We start from the raw sequence: 17,899 nt of genomic DNA, 5'->3' as shown, positions 1-17,899 counted from the left end.
GGAACCATGTTCCTCGCAATGGCCAGTCAGTCCTTTAGGTCTCCTGCCTAGGAAGATGGACTGTGCATCTTGACACTTTTATGTCCTATGCTGACTAGGAACTTTTCCAGAGGGTGCCTCGCATTGTGGCCAGGCTGGGTGCCTTCTGGTGATCCACTTTGGTTTCTCTGTTTCAAAGTTCAAAGTCATTGGGGTTTTGAGAATCCCTTCAGAGGCGGCCTTGTGTTCGTTAAAGGCCTTCTTTCTCAAATCACATGCATGACATAGTGTGGGGCTTGGCAGTATTGCCTACAAGGTGACTACCTGGTGTTGGAGGAGAAGGTTCTTGAAGCTGGTATAAGGTTAGGCAGAGGGCTTGGGCTCCTCCCCCCTTTTGCGTTTGTGTGCAGGGCTGGAGGAGCTTGCGCTGCTGATGTGAAGTTCAGGAGAGTACGTCTTTCTTTTAAGGATTCATTTGCAGTTGGTGATCAGCAGTCCAGGTTGCTCTCTCAGTGCGATGCCCGAGATTGGACCCGGTGTGATGATGTCTGGTGATGGCTGGCCTCTGATTGTCTGGAGGCACAGGAGCATGATCACGGCCGCGTTTCTTAGGCATTTCCAGATCTGTTGTATGGCCTCAGTAGTGAAGTGGATGCCTCTGTCTGAGTTGATTCTCAGTGGCAATCTTGACAGGAAAAAGATGTGATTCATCAGGTGGTATGCCGTGGTCTGGGCGGTGTCGTTGGGTGCTGGTTGACACTCCACCCACTTGGTAAACTGGCACACCACTGTGAGAAAGTACTTTTTGCCTTTTGTGGACCTGGGCAGGGGTTCTACCCGGTCGATTTGTAGGTTTGACCATGGGAACGTGGTCCCTCTGTGTTGCAGTGGGGCTCTGTGGCTCGGGTTTGCTGGTTGGAACTGGCAGCGAACTAGCCATTCTCTAACATACTCTGCCGTCTCTTGATGCATCCCAGGCCAATATGCCACCTGTTTCAGTGTGTCATGCGTGGCTCTGGTGCCGTGGTGTCCAGCACATGGTGTGTTGTGGGCGTACATTAGCATCACCCCCCTTTGCGACCGTGGCATTACAAGCTGTGGCGCTGTGTTGCCATCGGGTGCAAACCAGAGAATGTTGTCCATAATACGCATCATGTGTCTGGAGTTATGCAGATGCTTGTGGCTAGAGTCATCAATGAGCTCAGAGTCAGTGATAGGGTGGTTGGAGGGGTCTGAGAGGTGGTCAAGAATTGTCTTTGTTGCAGTGTCAGAGGCTTGCGTATCCGCAATATCGTTGTGTGAAAACTGCGGCGTTAGCGATAGCAGCTGCAAGGGAGGCATTGTAGCCGGTGTCGATCGCTTGCTGTGGGTTAGCACTGCAACAATGGGGCTGGATGTGGGGTGCGGGGGTGCCCACATGTCGCCGTGTGGTGTGTTTTTACTGATTGTATTGCACAGTGGTAGACTTTTGGTTGAGTTGTCTGCCCACAGTGCAGGGATACTGTTCGTTGTGATAATGTCATTCAGCTGTAGGTCATTCATGACCTGGGGGCAGACGGCATCAGAGTCTTTGGATAGCTGAAATGTGCAAAGTAGCGAACTTGAACTTGGCTTTGGGGCTGAGGCTGTGTTGTCACAGTGTGCCGCAGGGGGTCCCGTGGCCTTTGTGACCTGGCAGTTTGGCTCTGTGGGAGTTCCCGTGACCTCTGTGACTTGACAGTCTTGCTCAGACGATGTGTGTGTCTGAAGGGGCAGAGGGTCACGCACTTGAGCCCAGACTTTCAGCTGTTTGAAGTCCAGTACGGGTTCGAAGCGGTCCAGCAGGTCTTTTCCGATGAGAAACGGATAAGTGTTCATAGGGGAGATATAGACTGGGTGTATCAGCCTCATAGGTCCAATTGTCAGGTGGATGGAAGCTACGTGCTTGAGCTGGATGTCGTTTTGGCTATACGACTGCACATTTAGCTTACAAGTGTGAAGGTTAAGGGTGCGATTTTTCCTCTGTGCTTCAAATCTGAGTCTTTCAAACAGTTGGGCGGATATAAGCGTGAGGTCGGAGCCAGTGTCAACTAGGGCTTCGAGCTTAAATTCCCTTTCCATAGTGATAGTCAGATAGAGTTTTCGAGCCATCCCCTTCTCGCTTAGGTTTCCCAGGAGTCTTGGTGTGGGGACCTGTGTGTTGCTTGATAAGCCGTCTGGATATGTGTCAAGTGTCTCATTATGCGTGCAAACAATCAAAACAGCGCTTTTTGGTACACTGGGCTGCGCCATGATACTGTCTTGATTAGAGGCTGTTGCTGTCAGCTGTCGTGTGGGTGTGCTGCTGACATGTGGGGGTGCAACAGTTAGTACACTAGTCCGTGGTTGGGGAACAGTGTTCAGGGTGGATGATTCAGTTGCAGGAAGGGCGGAAGGTTGATTTCAGGTATCATGTCTAGTCGTGCTGTACCTGGTCCGTCCTTCTTGTCTTCCTTGTGAGGTTTCTGTCGGAGGAGCTCTTTTAGGATCTTTATGAGCTCTGTAACTTCAGAAGCAGCTACACTTTCTTTGCCAGACGTGGGTTCAGGTCTGGGCCTACCATTGTCCCGTCGAGAGTGGCCTCTTCGCTGGCTTTTTGGGCGAGGCGGGTCCCAGGATCCTTCAGAGCGATCGCTCTGGTACCGTGGATGGTCGCCATTATGACCACGCTGCCCTCTGCTGGCTTGGAGTGGTTTGGACTCTCTGTTGACGGGTCGGTAACTGTGGTTCTGTTTGGCACCCTCTAGGGTTAGCTCTGGGTGGTGCACAGAGACAGGGCAGATGGTGGGCTGTTTTACAGTCTTTTCAGAAATGGTTTTCTGTTTGACGTAAGCTTTGTGAGCCAAGTCTCTTAACTGTTGCGTGCCCATGCTGCGCGGGCACGCCAGCACCCCCAGGTGGTAACTGATGGTAGGGTGCAGGTTTCGGAGGAAAAGAGTTTTGAAGTTGATGTCCTCCTCCATGCCTGGGTCGTTACGTGCCCCGAAGTAGGCACGTCGCAGTCTGTTATAAAAGTTCTGTGAGGTCTCACGTCGAGCTTGCTTGAGGTCCATGGCAGTGATGAACCCCTGGTCTGACTCGGGGTCGGAGTACTCACGAATTAGAGCTTGTCGTAGATGCCAGTAGTCCGCTTTGATGGCCTCTGGTTGTCGATCCAGAAAGCTGCGTACGTCACGAGTAGACGTGGCCCTGAGCAGGTACAGTCTGTCCCAGTTGTTCGCGTGAGCGACAGTTTGCAAGTAAAAGTCTATGTCTTTTAAGTATGCGTGGACGTCGTGTCCTCCTGCCGGGTCTGGGCTGAAGGTAGGAATATTTCTGGCCAGCTTGTCAAGGTTCTTTGAAGCTTCGTGGCTGTTGACCTTGACTTCCTGGAAGGGCGTCCTTTCCTTTGCTGCTGACGGGGATTCGTGGAGACTGGCGGGTGCTCTTTTAAACAGGGGGCTGTCATTCCCCTTCGTAGCTCTTGCTTCGTGGCTAAAATGTGCGGAGTAACTGGTCAGGGGAAACTGTGTGTTGTGTGTTTCCCCCTTCCGGTAACGTTGCACTATATATGATTGTCTCAGTTCTCTTTGCACCATGTCAAGTTCATTTTTGAGCTCGTGTCTTTGCTGGACGAGCTCGTCGATCTCGGCTTGTGCCGACTGCAAATGTTTTGCATAGACTTTAGCTTTAATGTCTCTGTCTTTAAGTTCATCAGTGGCTCTCTCCAGGAGGGATTCGCCACGCCGAAGCTTTTCGTCGAGGTGTTTCCTGGCGTCTTTCTCTGACTGTACTCGTCGGTCGGTGTCACAACGGAGCTCCTTCAGGGTCTTTTGAAGTCTTTCTATTTCTTTTCTTTGTTCTTTGTCTGTTTCGTCGTCTTTCTCTGTGTCTAGAAGCTGATCTAGACGAAGCTGGGTGAGGGCTTGGTCTCTCTGGGCCTCCTTGGCTTGAAGCTTTAGCGTTGCTGCCTCCTGTTCCAGGTTGTCGTAGCTCCCTTCGCTTAGCCGTGCCTGTGCGATGAGGACGTGGGCGAGGCTTCCGAGGATCTTGGCCACTTCCTTGTTGGAGTAGCTGTGCGTGGGGTCGTGTGTCATCAGCTGGTCTAGCTCGGTGTCCAGTTGCTCCTGGCTTGGCTGGCCCAGACTTCCTTGACTGGTGGCCGTTAGCGCTTCCAGCCATGTCGTTAGGCGATCCCACGGGACGGCGGAACTGGGTGCACGGAACATTACTGCGGACGAAAGAAACACAGCACACACACACACACAGAGAGAGAGCCAATGCAAGCTTGTTCTAAGCTAACGAGCTATCGTACGGATAGCTGGGAATTTTGGCTAACTGATGTAGACAGTTAGATAATTAGACAATTCAGACAATTAGGTGGGCGGTAGCCCTGGGGGGTCACTTGGTGAACTGCTGCTCGGTTGTCCCGGGACTATCTAATTCTCCTTGGGGTCTCTTGGTGAACTGAAAGAAACACAATCGTGATAGTCCAACAGTGAGGATAGGAAAGAGCACAGTGGAAACAAACACAAGATGAATTGGTCTGTAATGAAAGGAATGTCAGCGTGCGCGCCGGGAGTGTTAGGGAAATTAATTGGCTAAATGCTCAAGATATACTAAAATTCGGCTTGTACTATGGGTTATCCCATTTAGCTCATCCGGGGTGGATTGAGGTCGCTTAAGTGGAAGATTAAATATCAAGAGCAATTTAGAAAAAGGCAAAAGTTTCTGTCAAGTAATGATAAACAAAAGCACTTTTGATACTGTTTGTAATTACCAGACTGAGCTTTATTCCCACTGGTAGGGGAAAAGAAAAACTTTTGCAGAGAGGAAAAAAAAAATAATAATAATAATAATTAAAAAAAATAAAAAAAATAATAATAATAATTTTTAATTAAAAAATTAATTAAAATTAAAAATTAAAATTGAAAATTGAAAATTAAAAATAAAAATAAAATTATAAATAAAAATAAAATAAAATAAAAAAATTAGAAGCTCAACTTAATTCAAATTAAATTCAAAGCAAGTTTAAATGAAATTTAAATAAGCCTGTAAGGAAAAATCAAATAAAAGAAAGCCAATCAAAAATCTTATCCTATAACGATTAATCTCTAAGTGGGAGTTATCCAAATAAAAGAATTAATCAGGAAGGGCGTAGGGATTTAGTGTTGCGCTGACTTAACAGGGTATAGCCACACGGTGGCGTCCTTCCTTCCAATTGGACTGTCTGTGACTTAAACCTAATTTCACTTTGGGTTAGAGGAAGTTATGTTTCTTTTTAAACTTCAAATTCGAATAAGGGTGTTTAATCAGCAAGAAAGGAGATTTGGTTGTTGCTAGAAAAATTGTATAAATGAAACTGTGTACAACAGTAAGCAATAAACAATTTATAGGCTCAAACTTATTTTGTTAAGGCAGAATAAAATAACGGAGAGTGAAACTATCCGAATTTATCCACACGATGGCGCTATTGCGCCCGCCCTAGACTACAGTTAGTTAGGCGGAAATGCTCACCAGATGGCTTTGTCTGGTTCTAGAGTCGCCCTCCGGCGTGCTGCAAGCGGCGTTGCAATTCTTGAGTCGCCCTCTGGCGGTTTGCAAGCGGCGTTGCAATTTCTGAGTCGCCTTCGCGTTTTGCAAGCGGCGTTGCAATTCTTGAGTCGCCCTCTGGCGGTTTGCAAGCGGCGTTCCCTACACTCTACTGGCTTTTGCACTCATTTAAAAATGACTGCACTTTATGTGCACGAGCAACGAAACGGGTGACAAACAGGAATTTATCTTCTGCCTATTCACGCATTTTACATGGACTCCAATAGACATTTATCAATATGGCTGACGGTTTTCAGCATTTTTGATTCAAATGTTTTAGGTCTCAGGTCTTTGGTTAGCTAAGCCAGACTTAAACCAGGAGTTATCGTTTATCTTAACGATATAATAATTATTCTGAGGCCCCTTATATTGTACAGGAGAGTCTCGTCCTGTCCCAATCTTCCGCACAGATAGAAACTTTTTGTAGTTCAGATCAAGCGGGATAACGCAACGTACGTGTCTACAGACATCATCAAAATCTCATTATTTTGATGGAACACATAATATATTGCTCGAGTCAAATGTATGGATTTTCTACAATACATTCGTTTGGAAATCACGCGGATAACCCTATTGTGCCTACGGCTGTAGAGTTTTTCGTTTCAAAATTGGATTTTTGTACCGTTCATATTTTCATTAACATAATCCGGCTACTTCAACATTTCTCAGCATCTGTTTATGCCTGGGTTCGCTTTGCGCGTACCGTTCATAATTCACAAAACAAAACGAAACAAAAACGCGCGTGCAGGTTATTAATAGGCCTACTCCAAAAATACACAATGAATAGAATATGAATATCATTCACACATACACAAACGTTTGAAACTTGCTCGCATTTTTCTCCACCATATAATATGTAACAACAACGACTAATGAGTTTAATGTCTCGGGGAATAATTAACTCAAAAGGGATTTAATATTCAATATTCATGAATTTATGAATATGATTTGCCAGTTGTTCATTACGTATTAAAATTTTCCGATAGGGAAAATTGTTTAATTAAATACAAGTAACCCTTTACGGAATTGCTTGAAATTATCCTACTAAGTTTGTCCTGCAAATTAGTTATAGACTTTTCAAATCAATTCTCAATAAAGGGATTACTGCTTTACAAGCGCATAAGAAACATTAACTTTACTGATCAGGATAAGTTCAATATTTCAAATGGTCATACAGTTTACTTTACTAACATAGTAGCATAAGCAGTTAGGTAACGTTTAGATCGCAAGTTTCATTGACTTTGTGTATGTGGCAGAATAACAGATTCAACTCATTAAATGTCTTTTGAAGGTTTAATAAACACAGACTAAAAATAACACTACAATTCACACAGAAAGTACATACTAAATATGCATCAAGAGAGTAGAAGTATAGATATTAACGAAAGAATACATAAAAGAGAATAATGAATAGACTGAAGTTAGAGAGAGATAAAAGAGAGAGAGAGAGACAAAGAGAGAGGGAGAGAGAGAGACAAAGAGAGTGGGGGAGGGTAAGAAACAGCTTTCCTTCAGTTCAACCAAATACGACCTTCACGGAGTTAATTTATCCCAACGGGAGAATAACACATCCTCTTTACAGCAGTAAGAATAAGAATACTTGCATTCTTTTTGGTTTCGTTTTGGCTTCTCGCTTGTGTGCGTATGTGTCTCTGCGTGTCTCTGCGTGTCTCTGCGTGTCCGGCGGTCCTTTCCGAGGTTGGGAGGGAAGCGGCTGTTTGCTTTAGCGATGCTTCGTGTTCTTGAAGATCGGATTGTAGAAGAGAAGATTTTTGGAAGAGATGAGGCCTGCTTGGAGGGCCTGCATTGGTGGCATGGCTTGAGTGCCAGCCCCCCCCCCGTGGGTGTTGGCTCCCACAGGAGAGAGAGGAGAAGTGAACAGAGCGGAGTAAGAGAACAAGAAGAGGGAAGAGCCTGTCTTCACTGGTCTTTTTAAGGTCTGGAAATAGTCCCACCCTCCAGGGTTAGACTTAACCAATGAGAGTGTTGGGATTTCCCGGCAGGAAATTCCTCAGCAGGATTTATAGCTCTTTGTTTAAAAGTTGGACTCAGTGGGTCTCTGAGTTCTTCATACTATAATTAATGCAACAAACACACACTGCATTTTCTGAATAAGTGATATACATGGAAGTGTAAGTCGTGAAGTGAGCATTAATTTGATAGGAGACATGACATATATGAGGTTATCTGAACTAGTACTTTGTTAAGACAAAGACAAAAAGATGCAAAATACCATACAGAATAAACATTTTACAAGACAGTTATGTGTTTACATATAATGTCCTGGGGTGCATGTTCATTTATAGATGGTTTGTCTATAATTTGAGGCAAAAGCTCTGTGTCTTAAGCTCTTTGTGTATAAGACTTCATGTGGCCACATTCTTTCCGGCCATAAAAAGATCTTATCAGATGGTTTCCAGGGTGACTGAAGAATCTCCCTCTGTTGTGTTGGGGGAAGGTATGCTAGTGAGCACAACTTTCAAAACATATTTGTTAAATGTAACTGGCGATTGTGTGTTTGATTCGCCTGAGTCGCTACATTACTGTACTAGCATCTTGCGTTATCTAGACAATGCCGTCTCTAAGAAACTTTCAATTTAATCAGAAATTGTTTAAACAGCTAGTCAATAAGTGGATAAATCACTACTTACTGCTTGGAGGAATGTTGCCCCTTAAGATGCTGAGCAAAGCTTGCTTGAAATGGGCCGAACAAACAAGCGATTTGTTGTGGTATCCGATTATAATAAACCTCAACCATGACTGTTGACATATGACAACAGTCCCCTGCACAGCCTAAACATGACGTGTGTCATGAGAGCCGTTTTTGCTATCCTCAAGAGTCGTTTGATGATTCGGCTCCGACAGTTCCGCCTGATAATGAACATGTTTGGACAGATGCAAATGTTGGGGGCGTGTATATAAATGATTCCCAGCGCTTGCATCACGGTTGGCCTTATGTTGAGAAGCACTTTTTTTCCGTGGAGTTTTTGATTTACGAGATTTACATAAGAAGTAGGAGGCAATGGTGTTTGATACTCACAGTATGTGATGTCCATGTACTGAACTCTTATTATTTCACTATGGCAAGGTTCATTAAATTTTTCATTCTAGGGCACCTTTAATAAATCTCAAATGAAAAAAAACTAAGTTTGCACGCAAGGAATTGTGTAGACACGTTTGTTGTCATGACAGTTGATCGGGGAGTTGAATGAGTGCATGAAAGCAAACAAAATGCTAGAATGCAGAACGCACCTGGTAAAGCTCAATCCGCTGCTCAGACACACGGGCCTTTGGGTTCTGCAGCCTGAAGATCCTGAGCTCTGCCTTCACCAGGTTTGAGGCGTTTTTCTCCATGGAGCTCACATCAAACCTTATCCTCCTGAAGTACGGGTTGTAATGTGTTGGAGAGATGACATCTGGAACAAACAGTGGTACTGTTACTGACCCGCTAACACACTTTCTTTATGTAGCTGCATTTGTTGTAAAGAATCCAGTGCCTTTGCTGACATTTCTTTGTCACATAAGTGTATTTAAAGAGAGCATACGTTTGTGACTATGTTTACTTGAGTACACTTTGTATTAACGTCAAATTATTATCTTATTAAATATTTATGAATATATTATTTTTTAAAGTAAAAGAGCCAATCACACAGTAACAACTACATACAACTACATGTTTATGCTTTCAGACAAACCATGTGCAAACTCCTCAATCAACAACATTGATGAGAATTTTCTCCTTAAACCCCCACAGAACAAAATACAGTCAGGGTTTATTACAGTAACTCGAGTAAAGTTGAGTAAGTGGATAATACAATAAAATTCATATTCATTAAAAGTGCTAAAAAGTATGCTTCTTTTTCACAAATATCTGCATATTACTCACACAGCTCATTAAACTCAAGACATTTAAACTATTTAAAAAAGCAAGGCAGTGTTTTGCAGAGGCCATGCGCAGTGCTGCAATGATGTCAGTGTCTCGTGTGTGTTGGGCAGTGGTGCAGTGTGTACACTTAAAGTGTGATGAAACAATGGCGGGACACACCTCTCGGGTCGAGCTGTCACGCGAGGGTCAGCTGGGGTACAGACCCGCTCCATATGGTTCCCGAGTGAACCCAGTAGCCCAACATTCATGCAGTACTCAAAACCATGTGTGAATGTCATGTGCTTTGACAGGCTACGTACACACACCACGCGTGCCGAGAACCATGTGTGGAACGGCGAGATGAGAGCGACACTCGGCACAGTAGCTCAACAAATTAACAAAGACAACCAAAGCCACATGCACAACTGGGTAAGCTAACGCGTGAGGGATATGGCAGCAGACCGCCGTGACACCGCATGAATTACGGCAGCGTGAAGTCGTGTGACACACAGCGATATACTGAGTTTGTGGGAGTCTGAGTCGAGAGGGTTAACCTACCACAACGCACATATAAGCAGTAATTCAGAGAGAAACCATGTGTGTGACGCTGTCAGGCGGTGTATGATGAGGCCTGAAGCACTAAACGGACCCTGAGCGTTGCACAGAAGCCAGGGATCACAGAGGCTCAACGGTTTGTTTAATAAGCCTACGCAAGCAGGACGTCCATCCACATGAGACGGACAGAAGAAAACATTTGGCAGCTGCAGTGAAAGAACAATCAGGGCTTTAAAGGAAAGCCCTGTTCTGATGGTTTCGGCGTTTTACGGTAACACTTTAGAGTACTGTTCTTTATTAATGAATAACTACACAGGAACAAATGAGTAATGCATTATTAACACTCTAGTATCTAACAAGTAACAAGAAAACTAACTCTGCACTGCAAAAAATGCTTTTCTTACGTAGTATTTTTGTATTGTGTCCAGTACAAACATCTAACAATTCTTAAAACAAGAAGTATTTACTAGACAAACAAAAGTAATTGTCTTGTTTTGGGAAAAAATAACTCGAAACTAAGAGAGTTTTTGCTTAAAATGAGCAAAATAATCTGCCAATGGGGTAAGAAAAATACTCTTAAAACAACATTATTTTACTTACCTTACTGGCAGATTATTTTGCTTATTATTACTCTCTTAATTTTGAGTTATTTTTCCCCAAAACAAGGCAATCATTTTTACTTGTTTAGTAAATGTTTCTTAATGTAATAATTGTTCGATATTTAGACTAGAAACAAGACAAAAATACTAAGTAAGAAATGCATTTTTTTGCAGTGTGATCAATAAACTAGTAATAGTGCTTAGTTAGTTCACTATTAGCTAATCAATAACTACATTTTTGTTAATTATTTTTTATAAAGCATAAAGAAACAGAACAGTGAATGAAATTTTAGGTCCAATTCTAATTCTGAAATAATCATTTTGGGGCTATTTGCAAATAATATTTGCATTAATTTGCGTCAAATATATTGTCAGTCCCGAGATTCTTCACGTTAGTGAATAAATACATAGATCTGCTGCTTACATTTGGCTCAAGAATAGTCTCCACAAAAGGATAGCAAACGATCTGTGTAAAGATGAGCCAAAAGAGAACGTAAACCCCGCCTGCTTTGATTTGATTGGCCATCTCAATCATTTTGACATTGACGAGCGCTTTTAGATCACTGAGGCAGACCAGACTAAAAATGTAACTTTTAAACCTTTTTGTCATCCTAACCTACAGAGCACTGGGTTATGGCCATTTCTAATTATTGGAGGGGACTCAATGTCTATGGTGGTTATGGCCCTGAGTCATAGTAACCCATTAGTAATGACTCAAGTATTATCAAATCCTTCAGAAGGAATGATTAATTATTTGGATCAGTATTCTTAAGTGAAAAACATGATAACTCTCTAATAATGATTATTGTAAGCTTTTAAGGTTTTTGGAAAGTTTATATAGTAATGACTGAAGTGTTGCTACATCTTTCTAAAGTAATGACCAAAACGTAACCTATCCAAAAACGTACAAAAACCTTAAAAGCTTGCAGTGGCTTCAGTAATTACTAGAGAGTTATGTTTTTCACTTTAGAATACTGATCCAAATAATTCGTAATTACTTTAGAAGGATGTAGTAATACTTGAGTCATTGTTACTATGACCTTCACTTTAGAATAATATATTATGCATTATTCATGTTAATTATGAATCTGTATAGTAGTTCATAGTCCTCTGGGAGGAGTGAAAAAATAGTAGTTACTGATTAAAGGGGTTGTTCTGTGTTTTTTTTCTAGGTTTGGTTGTGTTTTTGGGGCGCAGTATAACATGCCTTGATGCTTCTTCTTCTCTTTTTTTTTTACTGTGTATATTTCCTATATTTGACCTTTATTCCACAACGCTGTCTCCACTGTCCTTTGAACAGTTTTGCTTCCTGCTTCTATGAAGCCCAACCCATCCGAAAAACGCAATGTCTTAGATTGGTTAGATGGCCAAATGTAGTTTCCTGTATTTTTATTGGCTGAAGTGCCAAGCACAGGTTGCCGGAAACGCCACGCCCCTTACCATTACGGGCAGAAATCACATCTGTGGTGCAAATAATGGCGTCAATATTGCCATACCAATTTAAGCCCGAAACAGACCCAGATAGTGGGGAAGAAGGTCAAGCAGAACCTCTGAACGCAGGGCTTTTAATGGGTGTTAGTGAAGGTAAGTATTTTCGTTTTTCAAGTATTTTTCATATTCTGGTTAAAGTTTTACTGTATCCAAATACACAATGGAGTAGTAGCTTGCTTTTAAAGGAATTGTTTTATTTGTAGCATGAACAACTTGTTTATATTGGTTACACTTTACAATACGGGTGCACTAATATGCATTAATTAATGCTTAACTAACGCACAGATAATTATGAGTTAATGTATTACTAATGGTGAACTAACCCATTTATTAATGATTACTGCAGCAGCAACTAATGGAGATTCTACATCATTAATAGATTAAGTAATCAATAAATATTTATTAGTTAAATGTGTCAAATCTATTAATTCCTTAATAACATATTATATAACTAATAATGTAAATTAATGTGTTAATTACCACAAGGGGTCAAAGCCATGCATCTCAACTTCCAGTTGTCTGCTGTAATTAATCACTAGCTAATGATTTATAAAGGTATCATTATGTTATGACTTTACTTGTTGGGGAACATGACTATTAACTAATTCAAAATTAATTAGAAACTCATAACCACAATTACATATTGCTTTATCAATGAGTTAATAGTCATGTGCAACAAGTAAAGTCATAAAATAATGATGAATGACAGATTCTTGAAGCTGTCTTCCATGAAATGTGCCGCACAGATGGCTATTGCATTGTAATCAGCAAAAACTAAATTAAACACAAATTGTAACCATTGTTCCCGAAGTCCAGTGTCCCGAGGAAGGCCGAACACAGAAATCGGGCACTTGGAGTGAAAATAACATTGTTTCGATGGCATGTCTGCAACACACTAGTCTGCTGCAACAGCTCTCTCTCTTCCGTAATGACTGTGACGCGGCCTCATCCACTTTGCTGCGTGTTCGCGGGAGCAGTGTTTATGTTAATAGCAAGGGTTTATGATGTCACCAAACCGGAAAAGAAGCTCGTTGTAGTCCATACCGACCGTTTTTGTAGGCAATAAACTGAATTAACTGAAAAGAAAAAGAGTTTCTTGTTAGTTAATAGTAGCTACTAGAGTGTTAATAATGCAATAGTTATCATTAATGACGGAACGGTGCTCTAAAGTGTTACCCATTTATCTTATTGCAAAAATGAGTCAGTTCTCAAATGCTCAAGCATCAGAAGTCCTTGTAAGCATGATCACAACTCAAACTCTTCTCTTGACCAGCAGGACCAACCTTTCCTCCAAAAAAATACGACTCTATAGGTCGTTTTTCAAGCACCTTATTACGACCTTTATTTACGTTTTAACGTCATGGGCCCTCTAGTTGGCGTAAAAATAATGACAGTGTCACGTTACGTCTGACGTCATGAAATGACGTATGACTGTTGTTACCAACCAAAATGCGTGTTCATTTTAATGCAATGTCTGGACTTTTTACCACCATTTGTCATATTTCCATTTATTTCCATTTTTTTAAATTTACAACAACACCCACCCATCCCTAAACCTGCCCAGTGATTTATAGTGCATACACACTTTATGAGCACATGTGTTCCCTGGGATCGAAACCCACGATCGCATGATCACATGTTGTTGATGTATAGTGCAATGCTTTACCAACTCAGCTATGCAAAACCTGAAATATTAAGCAGATAAAAGGGAAAAATGCTTTTAAATGAAAGTGCTCTACTGTCAATAGGAGCACAACTTTAGAATACGATCCTGTGCGTCGTATTTAATTAATTAAAATATTGTCGATAGGGGCGCAACCTTAGTAAACGCTCCTATGGGTCGTATTTCAAGGAAGTGGCAAACGACCTATATAGGCGTATCGGTTGGAGGACATGTTGGCAGGACAGAAGGGCCAAGACCAGTGCACTTCACTGAAGCTTTCTCCCTCCATCAACATACAAAGTCACACTTACAATGAGCCCGCAAGGCGTAGTATTTACATCTTGACTCCATGAAAGGCTCTGCTGTGCTGGTTTTACACTGGACGCTTTGAGCAGCGTTCACTGGAAACCACACCGCACACTCTTCTGAGTTCACACACACGAGTGAGTGCGCACATACTTATAATGATACTTCTAATCTCTATACACCACAAGCTTCCTGTCACTCTCCAATGCACTGGGGAATATGGGCTGACGCAGGAAGCAAACCGCTGATTTACAGATTCAGTAGCAGAGACTCCGTAACCGCTGATTTACACGGACGTGACATCAAAATGATTAGTTGCATGTGGTGCCGCTGTGGTCTGAACAAACTCATCAGAGCCACATTAACATACACAGAGAGACTGTATCATAAGTACAGCGATAACACAGAAAATATTAGAATGCGTATAGACATCCAAAAGTGATAAGTACTGATTATTGTGCATAAACAAAGAATATGTAGTGCTGCTCGTGGAGTCTCCAACATCAAACTCTTTCAACGATTAGATGCTACTGACCTAAACGTGAGTACATTCAGTGATTAGTTCTTCCTGAAAAGTCAGCCAACCAATCAGATCAGAGTATGCCAGAGTATGCCTGGCCCATTGAAAAAATGGACGACGCACCTTCACATTCTCACCATTGTAGAAAATACGGCACTGACATCTTGATAGCCGCAATATCAAGGTCCCGCCCACGCTTCCACAGAATCTTTAGTAAAGTTTAGTCAAGTTAACAGCTCATTAAGGTGGTGTGAAATAAACAGTTATGGAAATGTAGAAATTAAAGTTAAAGCTCCAATCTCCTCCTGAAAAAGTCTGCTGGTGCCTTAGTGACAACTTTGCTCAGAGAAGCTGTCAATCATGAAGACACACCCCCATTTATATAGCATCAAATAACTTAACTTATTTAAAAAACAACAACCAAAAGACAAAAAACGAACAATTGAACTTACATCAGTGTAATAAAACTACTTAAAATGACAGAAATAATCTTTTGGAAATGTATTTGAAGTGTAATTGGATTGTTTAGTCTGTCTATAGCACATTAGATTTAATTGAAAATTGATTAATTTTACATCTAAAATTAAAGGTTATGTGACACACACTCAAAACATATTTTGTTTTGTTTTGAGTGTGACAAAACATTTAGGCATTTAAAACATATTCAAATGCTTAAATCTAAGATTTCTATCCATTTGGATTACACACTTTTAACAGAAACTAATGATACTAATGACTAATGGTACAGTACAGTACGCTTCAGGAAGGTAAACCTTGATCCATCTTGAGTTTCCCTTTATTGATAGGTGGTTTATGCTGGAAAGTAGCGATCAACATCATTCTAGGCACCCCAACGGAAGGGTACTACGGTTCTGTATCTTGGTACAATTCACAAATTCTTACAATCAAAATGGACTGTACTGTACGTTTGGTGGAAACAAACCATTTATGTGATGCATATTTGTCAGAGATGCATAATTGAAAAAGTAAGCTTTCTGCACTAAAAAAAACAGTTTATTACTAACTATTTGCATCTATTTGATTTTATATGAATAATCATACTTTCAAAAGGCATTTATTCAAACTGCTGGGAATCTGTTCACTGTGAAAACAGCTAAAAAAGTATGAACATAGCTCAAATATGGATAGCTGTGGAACAAGCAATATTCAGTTATGAGACTGAAACAAACTGGATTTATTGATGATATAGAGCCAGATTTACTAAACAGGGCAAATTGGGAGAGCAATTCCAAAAAAAAGTGTTGATGGGAGTGTAAAGTTCAGCGTGTGATCTACTGACGACACACAAATGAAAGAACACAGACGCAGCCGGATCATTTCCATAATGACCAACACAATCTACAAAGAGCAGCACAAAATAGTGTCTGGTTTAAGACATGCTTTTTTTTGGAGCGGTAAATAATGGCACAAACACCAGTAAATTTACAAGCACAACCCTTAGTAAATCACATTGCATGATTCATTTAAATGCTCTCTTCACATAAATTTTGCACCTGAAAGAGAAACTCCTACAAATGCATATGCAATAAAAATAACCCTGTCCGTGCCTTTCAGCGCTAATTTATCACTGCGTGTCTTTAGTAAATCCTGACAGTATAGTTTCCTAAAGCCAAAAGTGGGTTTGCGTTGGAGCAAGCTATTAGTAAATCTGGCCCATAATATAGTATTTGAAATACATTTAGTTTATTACTATTACAGAAATCTTACCTGTTTCCGGACCCACTTTATATTAGGTGGCCTTAACTACTATGTACTAACATTGTAATTAATCATTTGATACGTTGCACTTATTGTGTACATACATGTTTTAACATTGTACTTACATTTTAAAAAATACCTGCATGTTATTAGGTCTGTAATTAATTATTTGTAATTACACAGTTGGCACTTCCCTTACACCTAACCCTACCCTTAAACTGACCCACACCACCACAACTGTCCCTAACCCTACCCTTAAACCGACCCACACCACCACACCTGTCCCTAAGTCTACCCTTAAACCAACCCACACCACCACAACTGTCCCTAACCCTACCCTTAAACTGACCCACACCACCACACCTGTCCCTAACTTTACCCTTAAACCGACCCACACCACCACACCTGTCCCTAACTTTACCCTTAAACTGACCCACACCACCACACCTGACCCTAACTTTACCCTTAAACTGACCCACACCACCACACCTGTCCCTAACTTTACCCTTAAACTGACCCACACCACCACACCTGACCCTAACTTTACCCTTAAACTGACCCACACCACCACACCTGACCCTAACTTTACCCTTAAACTGACCCACACCACCACACCTGACCCTAACTTTACCCTTAAACTGACCCACACCACCACACCTGTCCCTAACTCTACCCTTAAACTGACCCACACCACCACACCTGACCAGAACTCTACCCTTAAACTGACCCACACCACCACACCTGACCCTAACTTTACCCTTAAACTGACCCACACCACCACACCTGACCCTAACTCTACCCTTAAACTGACCCACACCACCACACCTGACCCTAACTCTACCCTTAAACTGACCCACACCACCACACCTGACCCTAACTCTACTCTTAAACTGACCCACACCACCACACCTGTCCCTAACTCTACCCTTAAACTGACCCACACCTCCACACCTGACCCTAACTCTACCCTTAAACTGACCCACACCACCACACCTGACCCTAACTTTACCCTTAAACTGACCCACACCACCACACCTGTCCCTAACTCTACCCTTAAACCAACCCACACCACCACACCTGTCCCTAACTTTACCCTTAAACTGACCCACACCACCACACCTGACCCTAACTCTACCCTTAAACTGACCCACACCACCACACCTGTCCCTAACTTTACCCTTAAACTGACCCACACCACCACACCTGACCCTAACTTTACCCTTAAACTGACCCACACCACCACACCTGTCCCTAACTCTACCCTTAAACTGACCCACACCACCACACCTGTCCCTAACTCTACCCTTAAACCAACCCACACCACCACACCTGTCCCTAACTTTACCCTTAAACTGACCCACACCACCACACCTGACCCTAACTTTACCCTTAAACCAACCCACACCACCACACCTGTCCCTAACTCTACCCTTAAACTGACCCACACCACCACACCTGTCCCTAACTCTACCCTTAAACCAACCCACACCACCACACCTGTCCCTAACTTTACCCTTAAACTGACCCACACCACCACACCTGACCCTAACTTTACCCTTAAACTGACCCACACCACCACACCTGACCCTAACTTTACCCTTAAACTGACCCAC

At 42.1% G+C, this 17,899-nt stretch overlaps 1 protein-coding gene across 1 annotated transcript in view; it reads right to left on the bottom strand.

The window, feature by feature from the left end:
• Positions 1-17,899, bottom strand: part of tgfb2 (transforming growth factor, beta 2) — a 66,637-nt gene that overhangs the window by 20,330 nt on the left and 28,408 nt on the right. Inside the window, exon 2 of the mRNA XM_067449335.1 lies at positions 8,821-8,984. Coding sequence (XP_067305436.1) covers positions 8,821-8,984 — 164 coding nt within the window. The remainder of the gene's footprint in view (positions 1-8,820; positions 8,985-17,899) is intronic.

Source organism: Pseudorasbora parva, chromosome 7, assembly GCF_024679245.1.
Source record: "Pseudorasbora parva isolate DD20220531a chromosome 7, ASM2467924v1, whole genome shotgun sequence".
Classification (NCBI taxonomy): Eukaryota; Metazoa; Chordata; class Actinopteri; order Cypriniformes; family Gobionidae; genus Pseudorasbora; species Pseudorasbora parva.
The sequence above is the reverse complement of the archived record's forward strand: the minus strand, read 5'-3'. Positions and strand labels throughout refer to the sequence as shown.